Source organism: Chrysochloris asiatica, unplaced genomic scaffold (genome assembly GCF_000296735.1).
Source record: "Chrysochloris asiatica unplaced genomic scaffold, ChrAsi1.0 scaffold00084, whole genome shotgun sequence".
In the NCBI taxonomy this organism is placed as follows: Eukaryota; Metazoa; Chordata; class Mammalia; order Afrosoricida; family Chrysochloridae; genus Chrysochloris; species Chrysochloris asiatica.
Genome location: NW_006408602.1, coordinates 2,346,687 through 2,372,930, shown reverse-complemented (window position 1 = coordinate 2,372,930; position 26,244 = coordinate 2,346,687). Strand labels below are relative to the sequence as shown.

The window sequence follows — 26,244 nt, the reverse complement described above, 5'->3', positions numbered from 1 at the left end:
TCTGGGTCAGAACCTACTGGATGGCGTTGAAACAACAACAAGATTCTTCAGTGGTTAAATACTCAACTACTAATTGAAAGTGTGGTGATTCAACTCACTAGCATTTCTGTGGAAGAAAGTTCTAGCCATCTTTTTCTCTAAAGATTGCAGTTAGAAAGCCGTGTGGAATAGTTTTATTCTGTCACATTGGGGTAGCTATGAGTCAGAATCAACTAAGTGGCACCCAACAACAACAACATTCTTCATATTTAGTGGAAGTACTTCAATACTTTGACAGTTTACTGATTTAGGATAGGGATTTTTCTAATAATATGTTAATCTTACATTCATATTTCAAGAGACCTTTGATGATGTGTGGATTTCAGACTATAGAATAAATGTATTTAAGGGAGTTTAATTTGTGAATTAAATGATTACTCTAAAAAGTACATGATGTGAACGTTTTAGGGTAAGAGTTTCCCAAGAACAAAGATTTGAGGGGACCTAGCATCAGGGCCTCCCTTCATTCCATTCACCAAAACAACTACAAGGAAGAGATTCTGTTGGAGGCAGAGGTCCCACTCAAGTTAATCACAGCTTGAAAATTAGATGACATTATGGGGGAACAAGACTCAGAATGAATGAGGCAACTGGGCTAAGACACAGCTGTTATTGTTGTTAAGTGACTTCAAGTCAATTCTGACCAAACGCAACCTTGTATGGGTTTCCAAGGAAGAGCTGAATCACTGATCCCATGGTTCGTAGTCCAGTGCTTATCAGACAGCGACATAGAAGAAGTCCTAAGATACAGCTGTTAGGAGGTGATAAATTTAAGGGGCATGATTTTTAATTATACTCTACATTTTTTGGCCAGAATTATATGATACAGTGTAATTCACTGATTAAGGGATTTGCATAGCATTGGAGAGGTATCCTTCACAAATGTCAAGTATCTTCTGAAAAAAAGGATTTAGAGCAAAAGGAAGACAGAAATGCTACTTTGTTCTCATTTTTGCAATTAAAATGTTGGAATTTGCAAATACATATTTTTTTCATCATTTTACAAAATAAGTATCATACAAATTGTCCTAAAAGAATTCTGGAATATGAATTAACAGAAAACAATATAATATGATTTCCCTAATGGTTAATTTTACCTAACAGCTCTAGTAGCAGAGTGGTTATGAATCAAGTTGCTAATCTCATGGTCAGCCGTTCGAAACTACCAGCTGTTCCACGGGAGAAAGATGAGGCGTTCTGCTCCCATAAAGATTTACAGCCTTGGAAATTCTGTACAGGGTCGCTGAGTCAGAACCGACTCAACGGCACTTAACAACAACAATGGTTAACTTTACAGTTTATATCAATACACAGGAGTGATTACTTTGGAACTGTGTGCAAAATTTTAGAGGGTAACTTTCAGATTTTATATATGCAAGATATGTTTAGGTGTAGGCTCTAAAAGAAGCAATTATTAAAGAAGCAAGGTGAAATCATGTTGAAATCAAATTAAATTTAGGCAACAATATCAAAGTAATTATGCCAATGTGGATTAATCTAAAAGTGCATGTCCCCAAATTTGGATTTCATAGGAGAAAATGTGCTAACACAAACTCTGTGTGCATAAACAAACCATACACACACACAAATGTGCACACATGCACAGAGAAGTACAGAAAACTTCTGAGAATGTCTCTTTTATAAGAACTGTGTAACTGTTCTTTTTTTATTTCCAGGTGGTATTTTTGAATATGTGGAATCTGGCCCAATGGGTGCTGAGGAACTCGCATTCAGATTTGCTGTGAACACAATTAACAGAAACAGAACGTTGTTGCCCAATACCACTCTAACCTACGACACTCAGAAAATAAACCTCTACGACAGTTTTGAAGCATCCAAGAAAGGTAACAGAAATGTTTAACATTGTTTTATTGAATTTAAATTTCCAGGTATTCTTGGTGGTGGTTATGTGCTGTGGAGTCGGTTCTGATTCATAGCGACCCTGTACAGGTATTCTTAGACATTTATAAATTTCAACATGTAGTTCATCAACCATTAGGAACATTTTAATATAAAGAAACGTTTTGATTTATAAGGCATCTAAATTTTATCAGAAATGGTAAAATGTTACAACTATTTATTGCAAGATATAGTCTTGTAAGATGAAATACATTTGATCTGTGATAAAGACCTTTCTAAAATATATCAGTCCTTCTGTCTTGTTGCCAAAATACCACTGTCTTAAGGAACAAATAAAACGAGTAATATATATCAGTGAATTTTAATAAGTTTTTCAATTAATTCTTTAATTTATATTTGCTTGATATTTCAATCCCACTATATTATTACGATGGTTTTAATGTACTTACTCTGCCTTGAAACTTTTGTGGTTCTAAGTGATTTCAAAGTCAGCTCAACCTTATTAAAACTTTATTGGAAAAATTTGACAGCCTTTAGTTTATGTATTTGACAGCCTTTAGTTTATGTATACTCCATGGCAACTTTTTGAACCATTTAGTATTTGTTGTGCCTGAAAATAAATATCAAATGATATAAGAACTGGATCATATAAAGAAATAATTAGAATGCTTTCTAAATTTTATCATTTTATCTCATTATTCTGAAAATTATGTTTTAATTAAAATTAAAAAAGCAAAATAATGTTATACAACATGAATTTAGTATCTATATGTGAAGGAAGGAAATAAGCTATTACTAATATAACCTACTATTTTAACTAAAACAACAGGTTGTAGTAGTAAATGTATTTGACAGGTGTTCCATAATTTAATTTCATCTAAGTAGGTCATCTTTCATTTTCATAGTTATCATGCTATAACAAATATTAAATTTCATAATATATATTTTCTCAAAGGAATTGCAAAGCCATTTATTTTAACTTCATATTTTTAAAGGATGTTTGCCTTTCTGTAATGTTAATACTGTTTTACTTGCTACCTTACAATGATGAAAATTTGCATGATTATCATTCCATCTTGGTACAGATTTCTTCTAAGCTAATTAATATTAATGGTTGTTGATGAGGTTCATGTTTTTTTTTTTTTTTTTAGGTAAAAATTTGTTGTTTCTCCCTAACTAGCTAGTGTTAATTAAAATTAATATGAGGGCGCTTCAAAAATTAATAGAGAACTCAAATTCTGCCTGTCCTTTGTATTCATATATCTTTAAAATACATTTCCACATTTCAGAAGCATGTCAGGGTGATGAAAGGTTTTTTAAGGCTGAAAAAAATGCTAAAGGTTATTGGAAAAGACTACATCTGTCATCATAATTGCAAAATAAGACATTAGCTGAAAGACAAGTAAATTTGAGTAGTGACATAGTGCATGATTATTTCCATTAGAAAGAAGAAACTCTGCCTCAAATGAAAGCATTTAGACCCAACAATATGAAATATCACTGCAGTATAAATAACACGTTAATAGATTTCTTAATGGTGACTTTGAAGGAGCAATTTTAACCACAGACTAAAATTGCTGAAATTCCAACAACAAACAGGCTACCATCCTGTTAGTACCCTAGCAAAATTATGAGGTAATAAAGTCATCTAGTTTCCAAAATATTAAAAGAACGTACAAGCTTTGTTGTTGTTAAGTGCTGTTGAGTCGATCCAACCCATAGCCACCCTGTATAGGTTTTCCAAGGAGTGGCTGGTGAGCTTGAACTACGGACCTTGCAGTTCAAAGACTTTGTAGTTTTGATGCATTAGCCCACAGCGCCACAACAGGACTCCATATCACCTATTTAAAAGCCCATTATGAATCAAATCCATCAATTGAATTTGGCCTTAAGCTAGGAAGAGCTCAAGTAAATGCGTGGGTAACTTTTTTTGTGAAATTTTGAGAGGGTGAATCCCATGATTTGGCTCTAATCCTGTAAAGTTCTTTCTTGTTGAATTATTGTTGCTTAGAGGACACAATAAGGAGCTCTGGTAGAGTAGTGGTTACAAATCGGGCTGCTAACCTTAAGGTCAGCGGTTCGAAACTACCAGCCGCTCCGCGGGAGAAAGATGAGGCTTTAAACTCCCGTAAAGATTTACACCCTCGGAAACCCTGTACAGGATCGCTATGGGTCGGAACCGACTCGACGGCACTTAACAACAACAACAGAGTACACAATGATGTACTAAAAAATAATATAAGAAAGAGATCCGACATAGTTTTTAAGCCTTGTGGGGGTTCATTGAATATATTGATAAAGTTGTTAACGACCATTTATAAAATGATGTAATTGTTTAACTGGGCATTTGTAATATTTTATTAAATTGTTTTTTAAGGGCAAGAAATAGAAAGTGATGTTTCTCAATGTGAATGCTTTCTCTGATATTTATAGTTAGTAATATTCATTTGCTCAATTAATTAATAATTGGATGCATTAATATTTGAGTTATTATTTGAAACATACTTTTTAAAATGGCTCCTCTGATAACTGAAAACTAATTCTTATTTCAAACAATTAAGAACATTATAAACAAACCACCTAATGTAATATTTTAAACATTTTTTGGTTTGTGTTTTGTCAAAAGTCTCAATGTATTTGTAATAACAATGTTGTGTAGAAAAAATTTCAGGCTATAAAATAATATATCCAGTTAGTCTAGTTCAATGTTGTATATAAACATCTTAACAACAAGCAAATAAGCAAGCAAACCAAAACCCATAATTGCCCTAAATTTGTTTATTCTATTTTTAAGTGTGTTTTGGACTTCAAGCCTTTTTACTGATTTAGAGTTCCAAATATTATTTGAAATGTGAGAACATGCATTTTCAAAAATATTTATCCATGTTATATTAAATTTTTAAGAAAGTTGAAACACTGGCTTGTCTCCACAATATTTTACTCAATTATTAAATACCTCAGTAGTGAATAGCTCCTCTATCATATTGTATTTTATGCAGAAAACTCTGGAGGGTTGGAATTCTAGTGTATTTTCACACAATAGAATTATCAACTATTCATTTTGGAAGAATCAACCCTGAACACGCAATTAATGCTTAAATCCTGATCACAACTTTCTACAGTCCTGTTTAAATATTTGCAGGGATGTGCTAACCATTGCCTTTTGGAATAGCCATTCTATTTTGGGGCATTTCCTACTTCCTATCAGATATGTCAGCCGCTCCGCCGGAGAAAGATGAGGCTTTCTACTCCTGTAAAGATTTACACCCTCGGAAACCCTGTACAGGGTCGCTATGGGTCGGACCCGACTCGATGGCACTTAACAACAACAACAACATCAGATATGTTAACACATATATATTTACATTGGGCCAAGATATAGACAGAGCTTCAAACTATTTGTCCTAAGTCTCATTTTGGCAGTTGAATGAAAGAAGTTTAAGCCTATGCCAGTTCTTCAAATATTTAAAGACAATTTTCATATTTCCCAAATCATTTCCTTTTCAATGGCAGAATACACAGTGTATTTAAAAGAGTTTCAAGTCCTGCCATAATTCATCCATTCTGATCCAAATACACTCCAGTTAGCTTATGCTTTTCTTAATTATAGTGATTATTATTGATGTGAATACATTTTCCTATAAACAAATACAAACTTTAAAAATATATAACAATATAAAAGTCTTATACTTTCCAAAGTTAAATAAACTCTTTCAGTGTCATTTTTCCTTTGTGGGATTAATCCATAGAGAATCACTTTTTATGAACCATATCTGGTTTATGTGAGTGACTATATTCACATCTTGATATATATCATATGTGCAATTATTTAACTTTTTTTCTACCATAGCTTTTTGAATGACCAATAGGGGACCCTCTACAGGGTTGTTATGAGTTAGAGTCAATTCGACAGTACTAAACAACACCAATGGAGGTCCCCGGTAGCATAGTGAGTTATGTGTTGGCCTGCTAACTGCACAGCCAGCAGTTCAAATCAAATATGAGGGTTTCTGCTCCCATAAAGAGCTATAGCCTTGAAAACCCTATACAAGGTCCCTATGAATTAGAACTGACTTAACAACACACAACCACTGCCACCATCAGTGGGGAACAAGTGGCTTTTAATGAAGAAGTTCAAGTGATAGAAAATGAGCAATGAATTTGGGAAGTGACACTATTCCTCTTCTTCCCTGAACTGAATTATGCTTCCAAAATAAACACTCCGCTTAAACTATTTTAATGCATCTCCTCTATTTCTCCCTCCTCTTACCCTCTCCTTGGCATTATTTATAGGAGTATTTTTAATTGAGCTGCAGGTGTCTGGGTGAACTAATTTCCCTTGTCAAAGTCAGACAGAACTGAACAACATAGACATTAAATTAAAGGCAAAACCAAATCTTTCTGCAGGATGATATGTTTGTGTTTACATTAATAATGTGATATCTGTTGGCATGCTTGCATCTCTCCTCTCATTACTGATGAGCTTCTATCTTTTCTTCAGCCTGTGATCAACTATCTCTTGGAGTGGCTGCCATCTTTGGACCTTCACACAGCTCTTCTGCAAATGCAGTGCAGTCCATCTGCAATGCTCTGGGGGTTCCTCACATACAGACGCGCTGGAAGCACCAGGTGTCAGATAACAAAGATTCCTTCTATGTCAGCCTGTACCCAGATTTCTCTTCACTCAGTCGTGCCATTTTGGACCTGGTGCAATTTTTCAAGTGGAAAACTGTCACAGTGGTATATGATGACAGCACCGGTAAGAGAAATCAGAATCTTTGGGGTTGTGCTTTAAATATGATAATTTTCTGGAGGCTATACCAGATTGTTACCACATTCTTGTTTTGTTATTAATTAAGTTAAAGGATATAAAGACATTTAGTAACAAATACCAACACTAATTTCACTCATCCAAAGAACAACTAAATCCCAATTTTTTTCTTTGTTTCTGTAAAATGAGTATATTTGAATCTGAAGGATCATTTAGTTTGAACTATAGCACTGAATGAAGGATAGAAATTGTCTGAAATAGAATATTAAAACAATGATTTGAAGAATTCTCCCCTGACTTAAGGAAAATTTCCCCAAACAAAACCTCATGTTTAATTGGCAGTGAAATCTATCAAGGAAACACAGAATTTTACTTATTAGTATCTTTAGCTGTTTATATGCAACCCATTCCTCCACATGTTAAAAGTAATAAATATATCTATACAATATGCTTAAGTTTAAAAAGGAAGTAGCCCCGGTGTGGCATTGTAGAATAAATGCTGGACTGCTAACTGCAAGGTAAACCATTCAAACACACCAGTCACTCCTGGTAAACCCGCTATAGGGTCACTATGAGTCAGAACCAACTCCACCACACTTAACACCAACAATGTTTAAAGAGCTTATTCTCAAATGGGGAACACTGTGGTACCCTTTGAAATATGCTGAGATATTGGCACTGCTTATGAATAGACATAGTTTAGATAAGTGGAAAATAGAATTTACTAAATGATATTTGTTTGGAATCTTAACTGAATATTATAATTGTTATTTACTGTTACAGGTTACATATACTTTGATTTTAATGTATGTTATTTTTACATGTGGATGGTAATCTTGAGGTATCAATGAAAAACAAGTCTCATAAATATAGATAAGGAAGTAATACAGTAAAAGTTTTAATCTTTCATAGAAACTAAATTTGTGAAAGGATGATTATATGGTAAGTTATTTAGCATTACAATCTAAATAGTGTTCTTTAAATTATAATGTATAGAGAATTGTTTTTTCTTGACTGTTTTGCTCTGCCTTGATATTCATGTTAAGGTTGAAATTCATCTGAGGTTGAATTCTTCAGAAGTAGACAGGAGTCCATATTTCATGCTATAGTAAATGGAATAATGTACTGAAATTTGTCCATTTACCTAAAAACTTGAATATTTGCAAATTGATAAATTAGAACTTCTCCCAGGAGAACAGACAATAGGGAGTTGCAGAGTTAGAAAAATCATGGAACTGATTGGGAAAACATTTCCTTTGGGATAAGAAAGAGTGAGTTTAAATACAAAATTGTTGTTAAATGCTGTCAAGTTGATTCTAGCACATAGTGACCCTATATAAAGGAGTGGCTGGTGAGCTTAAACCACCAGCCTTGAAGTTCAAACCAACACTGCAGTCCAGCGCATTAGCCCCGTACCACATTTTGCTTTTTTGATAAAAAATAAATTATTATAAAGAATTTTACCCTGTAATTCTATTAGTAAAAGTCCTTAAAAATAACTAAATAACTTTTATGTATCTTTTACCTCAAAATATAACCATTAAAATTATGACATTATGTTTTAATTCCTAAATAATTATTTTTCTGTCAGCAGTAAAGTCCTATATGTCAATTTTTAGATGACAAGTTCTATTCAAATGATGTCCCTGAATTGGTATAATGTTGTGGTACCTGCTGTGCCATGGAGTGGTTCTGATTCATAGCAATCCTGTACAGGGTTTCTGAGGCTGTAAATTTTTACTGGAACAGAAAGCCTCTTCTTTCTCCCACAGAACAGCTGGTAGTTTCGAACTGCTGACCTTAAGGTTCGCAGCCCAACTCGTAACCACTACACTACCAGAGCTCCTTTAGTACATATATGTTGCTGTTGTTGTTGTTGTTAGGTGTCATCGAGTCGGTATTGACTCCTAGCGACCTTATGCACAGCAGAACGAAACACTGCCCGATCCTGGGCCAACCTCACTACTGTTGCCATTTGGCCAATCCATCGCTTTTGGGGTCTCTCTCTTTTTCTCTGACCCTCCACATGTATAGGTACGTGTATATATGTAGGTATATGTATCTATACATATATGCATATGTTTTAAGCATTATCTTTTGTATTGATTTCTCATTATTTTAAAACTCCTAATGGTATCAAGAAGACTGGTATTTACTCAACATTTTTATGAATATATGCCACCTTCAGCTACTATTCTATGTGTTTGTGTGTGGCATTTTTACTTCATCTGAGTGATTGAATAAAAATATAATGGGATTTGTGATCAAGGCTATATAGCAAACTGATAAAGCAAACTGATAAATGTAATTGATCTATCTTTGATTTAAATTATATTCTAAACATTTATACTTTTGAAGATTTAAATACAGAGACACTGCTTGTTAGAATTAAATATATTTAATAGAGTTCTGACTTGATATGAAACTTATTAAAATATTTTCAGTTAATATTAAAAGAGACTTGTCACTCCCATTGCTTTGAAGATGACATAAATACTCGTAAAATCTGCTGATCTGCTTGCAAAAGGTCACAGAGTTATAAACCCTATGGAGCAGTTCTACTCTGCATATGTGTGATCGCCATGAGTCAGACATTGATTCAATAGCAACTAACAACAAAAATGCCAACTGAGAACATGCACAGAATTAGTTGTAGGAAATTTACATCGAAAAAAATTCCTTTTTAAAAAAATGTTTTATTGTGAATTATGTGATAGTTTACATGGGAGAACATAGTTTTACATTCATCCTATCCTATATCTTTCCATTGTTATGGTTACAATCCCCTCCATTCATCATCAGCCAATCAAAGGGTATACACTACAAGCCTGCCCCCTGGTCATCAGCACACAGCCCCTCTCCCTCTCTGTCTAAAGTTCCCAACTGCTCCATCTCTCCACCTCATGGTCTCTGCCTCCATCTCAGGCATCACTGCTTCTCTGAGTAGGGTCCCACTCTCTATTCTTCTCCCTTGATGGTCCCAGGGACCTCTGCTCCTAGGCTGAAAAGTTAATCACTCCCCTCCTTGCTACAAAAGTCTACCTTTACATTTCCAACCCTCACAAGCAGTCCTGATAACAATTATTTACTATTTTATCACAAGAGACCCACCTGCATTTCATTTCATCAACCCCACCTAGACAGATTGTATACTACTCACTGGAGACTCTACCTTCCTTCATGCCCTCTGTATCTAGATTCCCTCTTGAAAACTTGTAAGCCAGTCACTTCTTGCCTTTATAAAAAATTCTAATGATAAAAAAGCTTGTTAGTGTTCTATTTTATAATATTTATTTAAACACATGGTGTATGTCAGGAACAGTTATAGTAAAACAAAATCCTAGCTCTTGTTCACTTTTTAGTCCCTACTTAAGGGTATGTAATTGTTCATTTTTTCAGTATCATTTGTAATGGGCTAATTGAATTTGTACCAGACCACTTGTAGTGTGTTTTAATTTAAGACACATTTGAGAACTTAGATGTTCTTGATATGTTATTTGTTTCTGATTGAACTGACTCTACTGTAGGTATAAGCGTCTCTTTGAAATATATTCATAATTATAAAAAGGAGCTTTTAAAAATGTTTTTGGATATATTTAAAAGTTTCCAGGTAGAATTTTAATGATAGAATAAAGCAAAGAGAATTGATCAACTTAAAAATTTTTTAATTATTAGCTAAGTTAATGAAACTACAAAGAAAACTTTGGAATCTGAATAAATACAATATAAATATAAATTAAGTAATTTTATAGGAAGAAATATTGCACTATGGTATTTATTTAGGAAATAACTTACACTCAGAGATGTATCCTTCCTATTCTGTTCATAAGATACATCATTTGAAAGATCATTGGACATGGTGAACAAATGATTGACTATTTGATGATATGTGTGGAAAACTGGTGATAGCTAGAACTATGAACTGAAATGGGGAACATCCCATCTCATACAAAACAAAAGAAATATCACTGACTGCATTAGCAACCTGTGTATCTCCCATTTACTGCAAGACACACATGTGCCAGTTGACATGTTTCCTTTCTCCCTTTCTGGATTTCCTTATTATGTGTGCTGTTCCTCCCATTTATATTCATTTCCATTTTGTTGTGTTGTCCAGTTTGGTACATGGTAATTGTGCTTTCATCTAGTCTTTGTTACCACCCCAAAACAGATGGGATGATAGATGAAATATATTGCTGGAGTAGGAGAAATTCTTAGAATGATGTTAACAGGAGCTGTTTTATTTTTTATTATAATTAGCATTTGTTGTTGTTGTGGATGAATGCTTTTAAACACCCTGAAAGTCTGTTATAGCACTGAATGATGTCCAAAAATGATGGAGAAGAATTGGCTTCAGAAACAAAGCTGTGTTTCTGTCAGTCATTTTGGAACATATGATTCATTTTAAATATAAACTAAAAATAAGTTGGCTAGCCATCAACTTGTAAGCAATTCCAGGAAAAATTGTGAATATTTGCTTTAAAAATCTCTGTGTTTCATCTTTGTTTATAGATCAGCAGTCCATTAACAAAGATCTCTGGACTGGTAAACAGAAGCATGAAATTCTATTCCTGAGTTTGTTACTAACTAAGTGATACAAGTTAGTAAAAGAGAAGAAGGAAATAGAAATGATTCCATAATTTTTTAATACACTATAATTTACTAAGCATTGTGATGACTGTTATCACATAAACCATTTCATTTAATATTCACAAAAACTCTTGAGTGCCAAATAAACAGATTATTGCCCCACCAGACTGGTCTCTTCCAGCGATTGGCTATTCAGTTTACCAGCACCTACAGCTGACAATGAAATATTTTCCTTGATTCCTTTCTTTTCTCAGTCCTACGATCAAAGCAATCCTGATCTATTCTCCCTCTTAGGAGTTTCTCATTTACTCTAAAGATAAGGAAAAACCTTATAAGGCTTAATGTGATCTAGTCCCTCTACTCTAATACTGTCCCCTACTCATCCTACTCACTAAGTGCACACATGTGCATGTAAACATTTGAATAGACTCATGCACACCAGCTGGTTCAGATACTACAAAGAAAAGAAGAAAAGACTTCCATGCATCTTCTTCTCCCTGATTGAAAGTCTGGAATATGTCTCTGCAAACATGTTTCCATAGTTTTATGGTACCCTAGTGATATTCACCCCTGAGCAATCATTGCACTATGGATGTCTTGTTTTTGTGGGTGAATACTCCACTAGATCAAGCACAGATATGACCAGAATAGACCATAAGCCTGTTGAACATTTTATCACCATCACCTAGAATATTTTCTGGCTCATGAAAGAATCATAATAAATATTTAAGGGAATGAAAGCATGAACATTTTATTGTATCTGTTTTATAGACTAAGAAACTTGGATGGATGTGTTAAGTAACCTGTATAAGGTCAATTTAGATTAGGTGGCTTTTAAGTACTTGCTAGAACTCCTGGTTTGGCATTGTAGGATAAGCTCTGAACTGTGAACAGTTCAAACCCACCAGATGCTCCTAGGACCTACACAGGTTCACTAAGAGTTGAAACTAACTCAAATACAGTTAACAAAGTTAGTTAATTGAATAAATAAGGAAATTCTATGGCACAGTGCTGACAGCACTCAGGTGCTAACCTAAATATCTGCAGTTCAACCAATAAGCAGCTACACTGGAGAATGATGTGATAGTTTGCTTCTGTAAAGATTAACTATAACCTAAACCCACTACTGCCTAGTGTATTCCAACCCTATAGCAACCATATATTATTGTTGTAGGACTCAGTAAAACTGCCCCATAGGGCATAATCTTTATGGAGATTCCAAAGCTCTAATCTCCATAAAATCTCCCAGAAGACTACAGTCTTGGAAACTCTGTGTTATTGTTGTTAGGTGCCATTTAGTCAGTTCCAACTCATAATGACATTGTGCACAACAGAACAAAATACTGCCCAGTCATGAACCATCTTTACAATTGTTGTTAAGCTTGAGCCTATTTCTGCTGACACTGTGCCAATCTATCTCACTGGGGGTCTTCCTCTTTTTCACGTTAGCAAGCATGATGCTCTTCTCCAGGGACTGGTCCAGTCTCATAATATGTCCAAAGTATGAGAGACGAAGTCTTGCCATTCTGGCTCCTAAGGAGAAATCTGGTTGTACTTCTTATTATGTAAGTCCATGATACTTTTAATTTTCTTCTTCAAGTCATAAATCAAATGCATCAATTCTTCTATGGTTTTCTGTATCCAATATCCAACTTTCACATGTATATGAGGCTGTGGAAAATACCATGGCTTGAGTCAAGCTCACCTTCATCTTCAAACTGACATCTTTGCTCTAAAAAGGTCTTGTGCAGTAGATTGGCTTAATGCAGTATATCTTTTGATCTCTTAACTGCTGTTTCCATGAGTGTTGATAGTGGATGCAGGCAAAATGAAGTATTTGAAAACACTGATCTTTTCTCCATTTATCATGGTGTGTTATTGGCCCAGTTGTTAGAAATTTTGTTTTCTTTGCACTGAGGTGCAACCCATACTGAAGGCTGTGGTCTGTGATCTTCATCAGTATTTTAAGTCCTCTTTGCTTTCAGAAAGCAAGGTTGTATCATCTGCATATTGCAGTTTGTTAATGATGCCATGTTCTTCTTCATATAATTTAGCTATTGGTCTATGTATAGGTTTCTTGTGAGCATGATTTAGTGTTCCGGAATATTTATTTTCCATAATGTTGTCCATTGTTTGTCATGGCCCACTCAGTCAAAAGCCTTTGCATAGCCAATAAAGGACAGATAAACATCTTTCTGGTATTCTCTGCTTTTGGTCAAGATCCATCTGATGTCATCAATGATATCCCTCATTCCAGGTCTCCATCTGAATCCAGCTTGAATTTCTGGCAGTTTCCTGCCAATGAACTTTGCTTTTGTTTGTTTAATATAACAGTTCTGTTTCATTTTCTGCATCTCCCCACAATAGTTTCCCCCTTTAGAGGGAAGGCAAAAAGTAAATTGTTCTTAAAGTCAAAAGACAAATACCCCTAAAATGAAGAAACATCAAGGTCTCCATTCAAGTTCAATAGAAACTACAAAAGATCAATGGGCTCATACCACACTACTGAAATATGATACACATCAGCTGGTCTGTCCCACAGTACAACTCAGGTCATTTCCACCAGGGTGAAAAGAAAGATTGGCCACTCAACTCCCGCAGGAAAGGTCTGTCCTTTCATATACCACATCTCAGCCAAGTCTAAGGCTTTCTGTTAGAAACATAAACAAAGTACAAAAGAAGTTGTTTGTTCGTTGTTTTTGTTGCTCAAGGCTACTCACTGCAACCTGGCATTAAAATGGCCCAGCACTCACTTCTGTTTGGAGAAATACTTTTTGCTCTACTGGACGTCAAGCTTGCTGGTATCACTGCCAAGCTTCCAGCCAGCTGGGCACACTTCCCCATGTTTGTCTATGAACTGGAAGGCCTGAACTACTCTTCAGGTGTCATACACAGAGAGGCTAACAGGGAGGTCATTTACAGTGATCTGTCGAAGGATCCCTTTATCATCAATGATGAAGAGTTCTCTGAATGAGATGCCTTCATCCACCTTTAAGACCCCATAGTGATTGTGCACTTGGGGTCTGACACAAAAGGAATATTCATGGGCCCTAATCCTCCTTGTTTCTTGGATGTGTTGATCCAAGCTAGATGACAGAAGTGAGAATCCACAGAAGCATCAATCACTTAGCAGTTGAGTTTCTTAAATTCTTCTGCCCTGTCACTGATAGCAATGATTTTAGTGGGACACATAAAGGTGAAGACAAGAGGATAAAAAAAGAGCACAATATATTTTCCTTTGTTGCCAGACAGGCTGATATCTTTGAACTGATCATCTGGCATAACAGCTGTAGCTTTGAAGTTGGGGGCAGCGTGTCCAATTTTTGCAGTTCCTGAAGACATCTTGTTATTAGCAGTTGCAATACTGAAAACATGATCACTAGTCAGGAAGAGCCCCATCAATGTACTTTTGCAGCCATTTTTGAATTATTTCTAGCAAAAGTTTACTGTGTCTGATATTAATAATATTGTTGGATAACGTCCGCATTCTGTTGGGTCACCTCTCTTTGGAATGGGTACAAATACGGATCTCATTCAATCAGTTGGCTGGGTAGCTGTTGTCCAAATTTCTTGGGATAGATGAGTGAGTACCTCCAGTATTGCATCAGTGTGTTGAAAAATGTCAGTTAGTATTCAATCAAATCCCAGTGCCTTCTTCTTTGCCAGTGTCTTCTGTTCACTTTGGATTTCTTTCTTCAACACCATTGGCTCTTGATCATATGCTATCTTTTCTTTTTTAGGTACAGTGACTCTGTGTATTCCTTCCATTTTCTTTTGTTGCTTTCTACATCATTCAGTATTTTGCCACTGTGGTACAGTTTTACTCCATTCTATAGGGTGTGACACTCTACTGTCAACCAAAGAACACACCAACTGCTCTTTGGAAACCCTATACAGGGTCATTATGAGTCTGAACCAACTTGACAGCACTTAACAACAACATAGGATTTTTCTCTATGGATTCCTGGTAATGTAGTGGATTATGAGGTAGGCTGTTAACTATAATGTCAGCAGTTCAAATCTACCAGTGTCTTAAAGGTGATAGAAGAGGCTTTCTGCTCCCATAAGGATTTATAGTCTTAGAAACCCTACCCAGGGTCACTATATGTTGGAACAGACTCTAAAGCACACAACCACTTCCAGTAACAAGAGATCATCTTTATGAATTGTTAATCTGAGTCTGGAAAGCAAGATGAAGACAGCATAACTTCTTGGTTAAACTTTTTGTTCTGCATTAATTCCAAACTTGACTTGTAGGTAGCATGTATTGTGGCAGATGACTGTCTTGTACCTTTCCTCAAAAAGCAGAGAGAAGATGTATAAAGGTGGTAGATACCTGTATGAGGTATGCCCTATGGAGAAGGGTGAGTCAAAAGTTATCTGCACTCTGATTATATTAAAATGTCTGTCTACATCCACAGCTAATGACAACATTGAGCATGCATGTGAAATGATTCTGTAGAATAGGTGAGTGACAGTGGATTATGTGGCAAATCATTTGCAAATCAACCATGGCTCTGCCTATGAAATAATCCATGACAGACTTGGATTTCAAAAAGTTTTTGTTGAGATGGGTTCCAAAACAAGTCACGGAAGAGCATAAACAAAAGTGTTTGAACATCTGCAAACAAAATTTGGACCAACACTCAAAGGAATGTAAACCTTTCTTTACAAAAATCATTACTGGTGATGAGACATGGATTCATCATTAGGAGCCTGAGAGTAAGCAACAGATATGGAATGAAAACATCCTCAACTGCCAACCAAGAAAAACTTCAAAAGTCATGCATCAGCTGGAACTTTGCTGCTTATAGTTTTCTTGGATCCTTCAGGGCCAGTATTGGAACACTATAAGGAAAAAGGTAAAAAATCAATATTGTTCCTTACAGTGAGATGCTCACTGAAGAATTGAGCCTAAACTTCAGATTAAATGCAAAGGACTACTATCCAAAGCCATTCTGATCTTGCATGACAATGCACATCTCCACACCTCTGCCCACACTGTTGACACTCTGCAAAACTTTGTTTTGAGGTGTTAAAGCATCTCCCTGTAGTCCTAATCTTGCTCCATTGAACTTTCACCTGTTTGGTCTCCTGAAAACAATCATTCAAGGACGAAGATTGACCTCTGATGAAGACGTGAAGACAGAAGTGCATTTGTGGCTCACAGCTCAATCTAAATATTTTTAAATACGGGACTATGAAAGCTTGTTGACAGATAGACAAAGTATATTGAAAAGCAAGGAGATTATGTTGAAAAATGATGTAGTTGTCCTTTCTACAGCCAGAGTGTGGATAATTTTTGACTCACCCTTTTATATGCTTGTAGTGGGTATGCCATTAAGTTGGTTCCAATTCACAGACATTCATAGTAACTGAGGCTGTAAATTATTATGGAGCAGAAGTGTTATTTTCCCTCATGGAGTGATTGCTGACTTTGAGTATAGCAGCCTAGCTCGTGAACAAGTATGCTTCCAGGGTTCCTAATATATTGGCTAGGTGCCATGTATTCTTGCCCATATTCTATGGTAAGTCCTTAGTTGGTTGAATGCCTAATGTCCATTGATGCTGACTGAAAGATTGGACTTTCAAGTCAACTCAGAGCGACCTCAGAATAAAAGGCCCGACAACCTATTTCTAAAAAATCAACACTGAATATCCCATGAAGTCCAGTTCTACTCTGCTTGACACATGGAATCTTTGACACATGGAGTCCTCATGAGTTGGTGTCAGCTCAACAACTGGTTATTGGTTATACTCAGTGAAGAAGAAATTTTTATTCCCACTTTTTTTCTTCAAAGAGAAAATCAAGAATCACAAAGTTGAGGTAATTTCTCCAAGATGATATGTCTCGATTTTAGGATCTCATGGCATATTGTTGATATAGAAAATTCTGGGGTGATTTAGAAGATATAAATGGTATGATTTGGTTAGTAAATAAGGAAAGAGGGTGAGGGAGACAGAGAAGATAAGAATAACCTTTGTGTTTCTGGTCTGGCCTACTAAATAATGGACTATTTACATAAAAGGAAAGAAAAAGAGATTTAGAAGAGGAAATTGTAAATCCAGTCCATAGTACATTAAGTTTGAGGTATGTATATTCTTGGGATTACCAAGTATAGTTGGAGATATCATAAACATATCTTTTATTTTTTTAAGCTTTTATTGTGAATTGAGAGACAGTTTACATGTCAGATTATCAGTTTTGCACTCAGCCAATTGTATCTTATTTCATTTCAATAATTACTATCCCCTCCATACACCATCAGTTAACAGTATTTGCCTCTATTTCCTCTTTAAAAATTTTTTTTCCCTGATGTACACAAACCACACAGAAAATATGTCTTCATTTAAATGATCAAAGGGCACATTTTGCAAGGCAGCCTCCTGTGCTCTGGCACACAACTTTTCTCATTCTATGGGTCTAGAGTCCTCAGCTGCTCTAGTTATGCCATCACCTTTGCTTCCGTCCCTGGTGTCACTGCTTCTCTGGTTAGGATCCTAAGTTCTGCTCATGCTCTTACTCTTGATGGTCCTAGGGTCCTTTGTTCTTGGAATGAAAGATTAACTACTACCCCTTTTTGTCATAAACATATCTTGACAAATGTGGCTTTAATGTGGGCCTATAATGCTCCCACTTGTGTTTTAACCGATGGATTTCTTTGTTGTATGAAGAAATTTTATAAATTAACAAAGAAGCAGTGTCATGGTCTTAGGGAGTTCATTTAAGGGATGTAAACAAGGACATAGTTAGGATATGAATATAGACACGAGAAGAATAAAGACATAATAATGTAAACTCTTAATTAATGAAGGAAAATCAGCCATCTGTCTTATGAATCATAATATTTAACAACCTAGATGTTGATTGATTTCTGTGATGTGAACATTAAAAAAATAAGCTGATGACTTTATTCTAAGAAAAAGCAGAAATATCTTCTTTACTAATTTATTGACTTGAATTAAGTACATTTAAGGAGCTCTGGTAGTGTAGTGGTTACGAATCGGGCTGAGACAGCAGTTTGAAACTACCAGCTGTTCCGCAGGAGAAAGATGAGGCTTTCTGCTCCTGTAAAGATTTACAGCCTCAGAAACCCTGTGCAGGGTCGCTATGAGTCAGAACCGACTCCACAGCACATAATCACCATAACCACCGTACATTGTGATATAAATATATTTCTGTGTGATTTTGGAGTTAGTTTAGTAAAAAGGAAAGTCAATAAATAGCAAAAATTCATTTGTTTTATCTTAGACTTATGTTTAAATAAAACAGAGTAAATTCCTATAAAAATATATATTCCTAGAAGACACTTATTTTTTAATAGTATAGCAATATTTATATTGTAAGATATAGAACTAAATAATTTTTATATTATTTCAAGGAGTGGGGTAATTTGGCTCTAAGATGATTATATGTTGTATGTTCTAAGTACAAAGCTTAAAGAGCTGTGTTCCCTGATTCCAAGTGCAAATACAATTAGCAATTATGTGTTAAGCCTAATTATTTGGATATCGTTGATTACATAGTTTGGTGGATTAGTGTTTCCACAAAGTTGGTTATGCTTGAATATAGTTTCTTTATTCATATTTAAGCAAGCATAAAAATTGCTTTGAATATTATTTTATGGATTCTGATTATATGATAGTGAATATTTATAAATGTATCCATAGGGCTAATTCCTTCTTTAGATTACATAATCCTCAAAGAATATGGCAACATTTAAAGAGTTAAATAAATTTTCTAAACTACAAAAATCACATAATTTATTTTCTGAAGATAGTGACATCAATAATACATAGGTCCAAGGGCATAGAAGGAGCAAATCTTTTAAATAACCTCAATGATACTTGTTGTTTTTTTTAAAGAAAAAAGAAAATCAAATAAGAATAATTCTGGCTATGTTCAGACACAGCCAGATTTCTAAATTTAAACATAAAACATGTTGGTTTGAGCATCTTGAAAAGTACATGTTCCCCTAGCCTTTTACTATTCTTGACTGCCAACCCCTCTGCACAGCACAGATGAATAGCGATATCTCTGAAGCACTTGGTAATTTTTACTACTCTTTCCTTTAGGAGATTAAAAAACAAAAAAAACACAAAAAACTTCTTGCTTTTGTCTGTGTGGCATCATTGCCTCCTTATTACCTCTTTATTTTTAGCCATTAGTACCCAATCTCACACTCTTAATTTCTTTCCCTCCTCCTTAAATGCTGATTTTCACAAGATTTACTTGTTTTCTCAGTTGTTTACCTCAGTGTCCCTAAAACATTTTATGTAGCCTATGGCTTCCTCTCCCTATATGCTGAAGACATACCAATCTACATCTTCTGATAGTTTACCAAGCTCCACACCCTTGGCTCCAGTAGCACATAGACCGTCTTCACTTGGATGTCTCACAGGCATATCTAACTCAACATAACAAGCAAAACAAGTAAAAACATTTTATTATGTCTACTCCCAAACTTATTCTTTCTTCTGAATGGCCTCTCTATTGAGTTGTTGGAGGAGATCCCTAGTAATCATTCTAGATCTTGTCTTTCACTCACTCACATATCCAAGTATCACTACACATTTCTTATTTTGATTGCATGCTTCTCAAATTCAAAGCAAAATTGTGTTGTCTCATATTGCAGGTTGTTTATTGGTCTTCCTCCAATTCTGATCCTGCATTCTTCACAAAGTTCCATTTCTTAGATAATTTGCTTAGGATACACATTGAATATGTATGGTGGAAGAATATAACACTGATTCACAGCTTTTCTGACTTCTAAGTCATGTAGTATCCCCTTGTTCTATCCAAACAATTGCCTCTTGGTCTATGTACAGGTTCTACATGAGCACAATGAAGTATTTCAGAATTCACATTCTTTGCAATGTTATGCATAATTTGTTATGATGCCATGTAAGATAAACACTAGAATGGTAACAGAAAGCTTGGCACTTCAAACCCAGCTGCTCTTGGAAAGCCTATACAAGGTTGCAACGTGTCTGAACCAATTCAACAGCACACAGCAGCAACAACAACAACACAGATGGATGTCATTGTATAGTCCATAAAATATGGGTACATGTTTTTCTGGTATATCCAGAAAAGATTCATGGGACATCAGCAGTGATGCTCCGTGGTCTACATCCTCTTCTGAATCCGGCTGGAATTTCTGGAAGTTCCAGGTTGATATACTACTACAATGATTTTTAAATTATCTACGGCAACATTTTACTTACATGTAATATTAATGGTATTATTCAGTGATTTCTGCATTCTGTTGGATCACCTTTCTTTGGAATGGGCACAAATATGAATCTCTTCCAGTCATTTGGCAAATTTCTTAGCTGACTTAAAATTTCTTGGTGCATATGATGGAGTAAATGCTTCCAGCTTGATCTGTTGAAATACATCAGTTGATATTCCATCATTTCCTTCACCAATGTCTTCAGCACAGCTTGAACTTCTTCCTTTAATATCATTGATTCTTGATCTTATTCTACCTTTGCAATGGTTTACCATTCTTTTTTTTTTTTTTTAGTATACTAACTTTGTGTATTCCTTCCATCTTTTGAAAACTTTCTGTGTTGCTCAATGTTTTGACCAATTGTTGTTGTTGTTAAGTGCTGTGGAGTCAGTTCTGACTCAAATCAACCCTATATAAGTTTCCCAAGGAACAGCAAGTCGGTTTGAACTGCCAACCTATGGTCAGCATCCCAGTGCTTTACCAACAGCACCTCATCAGGACTCCATTTTGACCCATAGAATCTTTCAGTATTGCAACCCAAGTCTTGGAATTTTTATTTTAATTTTTGCTTTTTGCTAGTTCCTTTATCTTGACAAATATGTTACTCCCTTTTGGTTTTCTAACTCAAGATTTTGCACATTTCATTATATTACTTTGTTTTGTCTTTGAATTGCCCTTTGAAATTTTCTGTTCAGTTCTTTTACATCATCATTTCTTCCTTTAGCTACTATACATTCAGATACAAGTTCCAGATCTTCTGACATCCTGATGGCATTTGAAATACTGGTGGCATATGTTTCAGCATCAGTGCAACAAGCAAACCACTAAAGTACAACACGCTGATGAGTAGTGGCTTTCTGATTTAACTTTCCAGTATTCCTCTCACTGCTCTCATAGCAACTAAACTATTATTTAGTATTCATAAATATCTGAATTTCTTTCTGTGCAACTCAATCTATCAGTTAAAGTTCTCTAGATAAATGGTACATTTGTTGTTGCTGTTATGTGACATGGAGTCAGTTCTGACTCATAGTGACCTTGTATAGGGTTTCCGAGGCTGTAAATCTTTACAGGAGCAGAAAGCCTCAAGCCTCATCTTTCTCCTGAGGAACAGCTGGTAGTTTCGAACTGCTGACCTTGCGGTTTGCAGCCCGATTCATAACCACTATGGTGCCAGAGCTCCTTATAAATGGTACTAATTGGATAAAAAAAAGATTTATTTTAAGGAATTGGATTACAGGATTTCGGGAGCTAGCAATTTTGATATTATAGGAAAGGCTGGCAGGCTAGAACACTGCAGTCTTGAGACAGAATTTATTTTCTGAGAAAACTCAGTGTTTTTTCTCTTAAGACTTCCAACTAATTGGATGAAGTCCACTCACACATTACCAAATGCAATTTCCTTTATTTAAAGTCAACAAATTGTAGATGTTAGCCACATTTACAAAATTACTTTATAGCAACATCCAGAATGCTGCTTCATTAAATAACTGGCTATTACAGTCCTGGTGTGGCACTGTAGGATAAGCACTGGACTACTAACCACAAGGTTGGCAGTTCAAACCCACCAGGAGCTCCTTACCTACCCTATACAGGGTTGCTATGAGTTGGAACTGACTCGACAGCACTTAATAGCAACAACGGAGTGTAACCAAGTTGGCATATAAAAACTAACCATTACACCCATCTATCTTTTTTGATAAAACAAAATGTATTATCTCATAAATTTAAACCCAAAGTACTAGTTCTTACATTTTATGGGTATCAGGAACTAGGATCATCCAGGTATGTTAGTTTACTAGTGCTGATGTAATAGAAATATTCAATGAGTGACTTTAATGAACAGAAATTTATTTTCTCAGTTTAGGAGGCTAGAAGTGTGAATTCAGAGCACTGTCTCTAGGGAAAGACTTTCTCTGGCTGTTGCCTCTGGAGGAATGTCCTTGCCTCTTTTCAGATTCTGCGTTTTGTTTCCTTGGTGATCTTCTTGTAAGGTAGCATCTACCTTCACTCTTTTGTCCTTGCTTTTTCTGTGTTCTTTTTATCTCAAAAATAATTGCCTTAAAGCTTACCCTACATTGACAGGGCCTCATTAAAAAAGGAATAAATCTCTTTCCCCAACTTGTATTACATCCACTGGTATAAGGTATAAGGGTGAGGATTTACAGCACATAATTTTGGGGTGACATAATTCAATTTGTAATACTGGGCTACTGTTAAAACTAGAGAATCCTAGGCCTAGCTTAATGATCCAATAATTTGGGGATTGTACCTATGGGTTGTATCGTCTGCATATCTCAGGTTGTTAATGAGTCTTCTCCAATCCTGATGCCATGTTCTCCTTCCTATAATCTATCTTCTCAGATTATTTGCTAAGCATACAGATCGAATAAGTATGATGAAAAAATACAGTCTGCCACATACCTTTCCAGATTCAGTGTCCCCTTATTCTGTCCGAACAACCTGCAATATGCAGATAATACAACCTTGCTTGCTGAAAGTGAAGAGAACTTAAAATACTTACTGATGAAGATCAAAGACCACAGCCTTCAGTAAGTTTACACTTCAGTGTAAAGAAAACCAAAATCTTTACCACTGGACCAATAAATAGCATCGTGATAAATGAAGAAAAGATTCAAAGACTTCATTTTGCTTGAATCTACTATCACCACTCCTGCCTTAAATAGCTAAGAAATCAAATGATGTATTATTACATTAGGCAAATCTGCTTCACAAGACTTTTTTAAAGCGTTCAAGAGGAAAAATGTCAGTTTAAGGACTAAGGTGCACCTGACCCAAGCCAGGGTATTTTTGCATAGCTTCATATGCATGTGAAAGTTAGACAATGAATAAGGAAGACCATAGTAAAAAAAAGTGATGCTCTTGTGTTATGATGTTGGAGAACAATATTAAAAGTACCATAGACTGCCAGAGAATAAACAAACCCATGTTGGAAGAAATACAGCCAGAGTGCTCCTTAGAAGCCATTATGGAGAGACTTTGTCTCTCATTCTTTGGGCATATTATCAGGAAGGATCAATCTCTGGAGAAGAATATGGAATAAGGGTATTATGGTTGGAAAAACCAATTGGAAGCCATTAGAAGTACGTTTACCTAAAAAGATAGCAAACTAAATGTAATACCACATTTCTGGAAAGACTGCAGAGATTAGTGCTATAATCAAGGACTTAAACGGGGCAAGGGTGGTGATTCCCACTACACCCCATTTAACTCACCTATTTGGCCTGGACAACACAAAAAATATGCATTTTAGAGAATGACAATGGATTATCATAAATTAACCAGGTGATGACCTCTATTGCAGCTGCTGTTCAAGATGTTATTTCTTTACTTTAGAAAATTAATACATTTCCTAGTACCTGGTATGCAGGTATTTATCTGGCCAATGCCTTTTACTAAATAAATTCCAGTTTCTAAGGATCACCAGAAGCAGTTGGCCTTCAACTGAGAATGCCAACAATACAGTCTCACAGTCTTATCTCAAGGGTATAGCAACTCTCCATGACTATGCCATAATTTAGTCCACTGGGATCTTGATTGCCTTCCTTTGCTCCAGTACATCACTCTGATCCATAACATTGATGACATTATGCTTATTGGTCCTAGTAAGGAAGAAGCATCAATGTGTTGCTGGTAAAACATTTGGATGCCAGAGGGTGGGAAATGTACACAACAAAAATTCAGGCACCTTTCACTTCAGTGAAATTTCTAGCGACTCAGTGGTGTGGGGCCTGTAGGGATATCCCTACTAAAGTGAAGGGTAAGTTATTACATTTAGCCCTTCCCACAACTAAAAAAAGAGGCACAAAGCCTGGTAGGCCTCTTTGGATTTTGAAGGCAACGTATTCTTCATTTGGTTTTGCTACTCCAGCCTATTTATCAAGTGACTTGGAAAGCTGCAAATTTTGAGTGGGGTCCACACCCAAAAAAAGGCTCTCCAAGAGGTTCAAGCTACTGTGCAAGCCACTCTGCTGCTTGGATCATGTGATCCAGCAGATCCAATAGTGCTTGAAGTGGCAATGGCAGATAGAGATGCAGCTTGGAGACTTTGGCAGGCCCCTATTGGTGAATCAGGATTTGAGAGGAAAGTCCTGCCATCCTCTGCAGATAACTACTACCCTTTTGAGAAATAGTTTTTGTCATGTTACTGGATTTTAGCTGAGACAATGTCTAACCAAGGCCATCAAGTCACTGTGTGACCAGAGATACCCATCATGAATTGGATGTTGGCTGACCCAGAGAGTCATAAATTTGGATGTGCATATCACCACTCCGCCATTAAATGGAAATGGTATATATGAGACTAGGCTTAAGCAGGATCTGAAGGTATGAGTATGTTATGTGAGGAAGTGGCCCAAATACCCATGGTCCCCACTCCTGTCACATTACCTCTCTCTGTGTGCACCGGTGGCCTCATGTGGAATTCCTTATAATCAATTGACTGAGGAAGAGTAAACTCATGTTTGGTTTACAGATGGTTCTGCATGATATTCAGGTAACACTCGAAAGCAGACAGCAACAGCACTCCAGCCCCTTTCTGGAACTACTCTGAAGGAGAGTGGTGAAGAAAAATCCTACCAATGGGCAGAACTTCAAGCAGTGCATATGGTTGTTCATTTTGCTTGTAAGGAGAAGTGGCCAGAAGTACGACTGTATATTGATTCATAGGTTGTTGCCAATGAGTTAGCTGCATGATCAGGGACTTGGAAGGAATATAACTGGAAAATTGGTAACAAGGAGGTATGGAGACAAAGAATGTGGATAGTCCTCTCTGAATGGGCAAAACAAATGAAGATATTTGTATCTCATGTGAATGCACACCAAAGGGTTAACTTGGCAGAGGAGGATTTTAATAACCAAATGGACAGGATGATGCGTTTTATGGAAACTAATCATGCTCTTTCTTCAGCCACTCCTATCATTGCCCAATGGGTTTATAAACAAAGTGATCATGGTGGCAGAGATGTAGGATATGCATTGGCTCAGCATCATGGACTTCCACTCACCAAGGCTGAGTTGGCTATAGAAACCAACACTGAGTCCCAGGTATAGAACCATTACTCATAGAGATCAGCCAGCTACCTAGTAGCAGGTTGATTATATTGTACCACTTCTGTCATGAAAAGGAAAGTGTTTTGTTCTTACAGGAATAGACATTTAACTCTGGGTATGAATTTGCCTTCCTTGCACGAAATTCTTATGCCAAAATTACTATCCATGGTCTTACAGAACACCTCATCCCCTGTCATGGTATCTCACACAGCATCCTCAGATCAAGGGACCCACTTAACAGTAAACAAAGTGTGGCAATGAACTCATGCTCCTGTAATTCGGTGGTCTTACCATGTTTCATATCATCCTGAAGCAGCTGGCTTGATTCAAAGATGAAATAGCCTTCTAAAGGCACAATTATGGCAGCAGCTAGGTGGCAATACTTTTCAGGGTTGGGACTATATTCTCCAGAGGCTGTGTATGTTCAAAACCAGCATCCAATATATGGTATTGTTTCTCTAATTGTCAGGATCCATGGGTCCATGGGTCAAGGAAACAAGGGATGGAAATGGGAGTGCCACCATTTGTTATTTGAAATAAACAAATCATTTGTCTTGCAGAAATCTATCATTCGTTCTCCAGCATCATTTCTATCACCTAGGCCAAATTTTCCAACTACTGGTCCTTCCTCTTTGCTCCCTACTTTTGCATTCCAATCACCAGTAATGAGCAATA

General features: G+C 36.0%; 1 protein-coding gene and 1 pseudogene across 3 annotated transcripts in view; one reads left to right on the top strand and one right to left on the bottom strand.

Annotated features, from left to right (window-relative positions):
* Nucleotides 1-26,244, top strand: part of GRIK2 (glutamate receptor, ionotropic, kainate 2) — a 960,410-nt gene that overhangs the window by 327,553 nt on the left and 606,613 nt on the right. For all 3 annotated transcript variants that reach the window (XM_006865837.1, XM_006865838.1, XM_006865839.1), the window contains exons 2-3: nt 1,716-1,883; nt 6,401-6,658. In XM_006865837.1, coding sequence (XP_006865899.1) covers nt 1,716-1,883; nt 6,401-6,658 — 426 coding nt within the window. The remainder of the gene's footprint in view (nt 1-1,715; nt 1,884-6,400; nt 6,659-26,244) is intronic.
* Nucleotides 14,010-14,602, bottom strand: LOC102835966 (annotated as a pseudogene).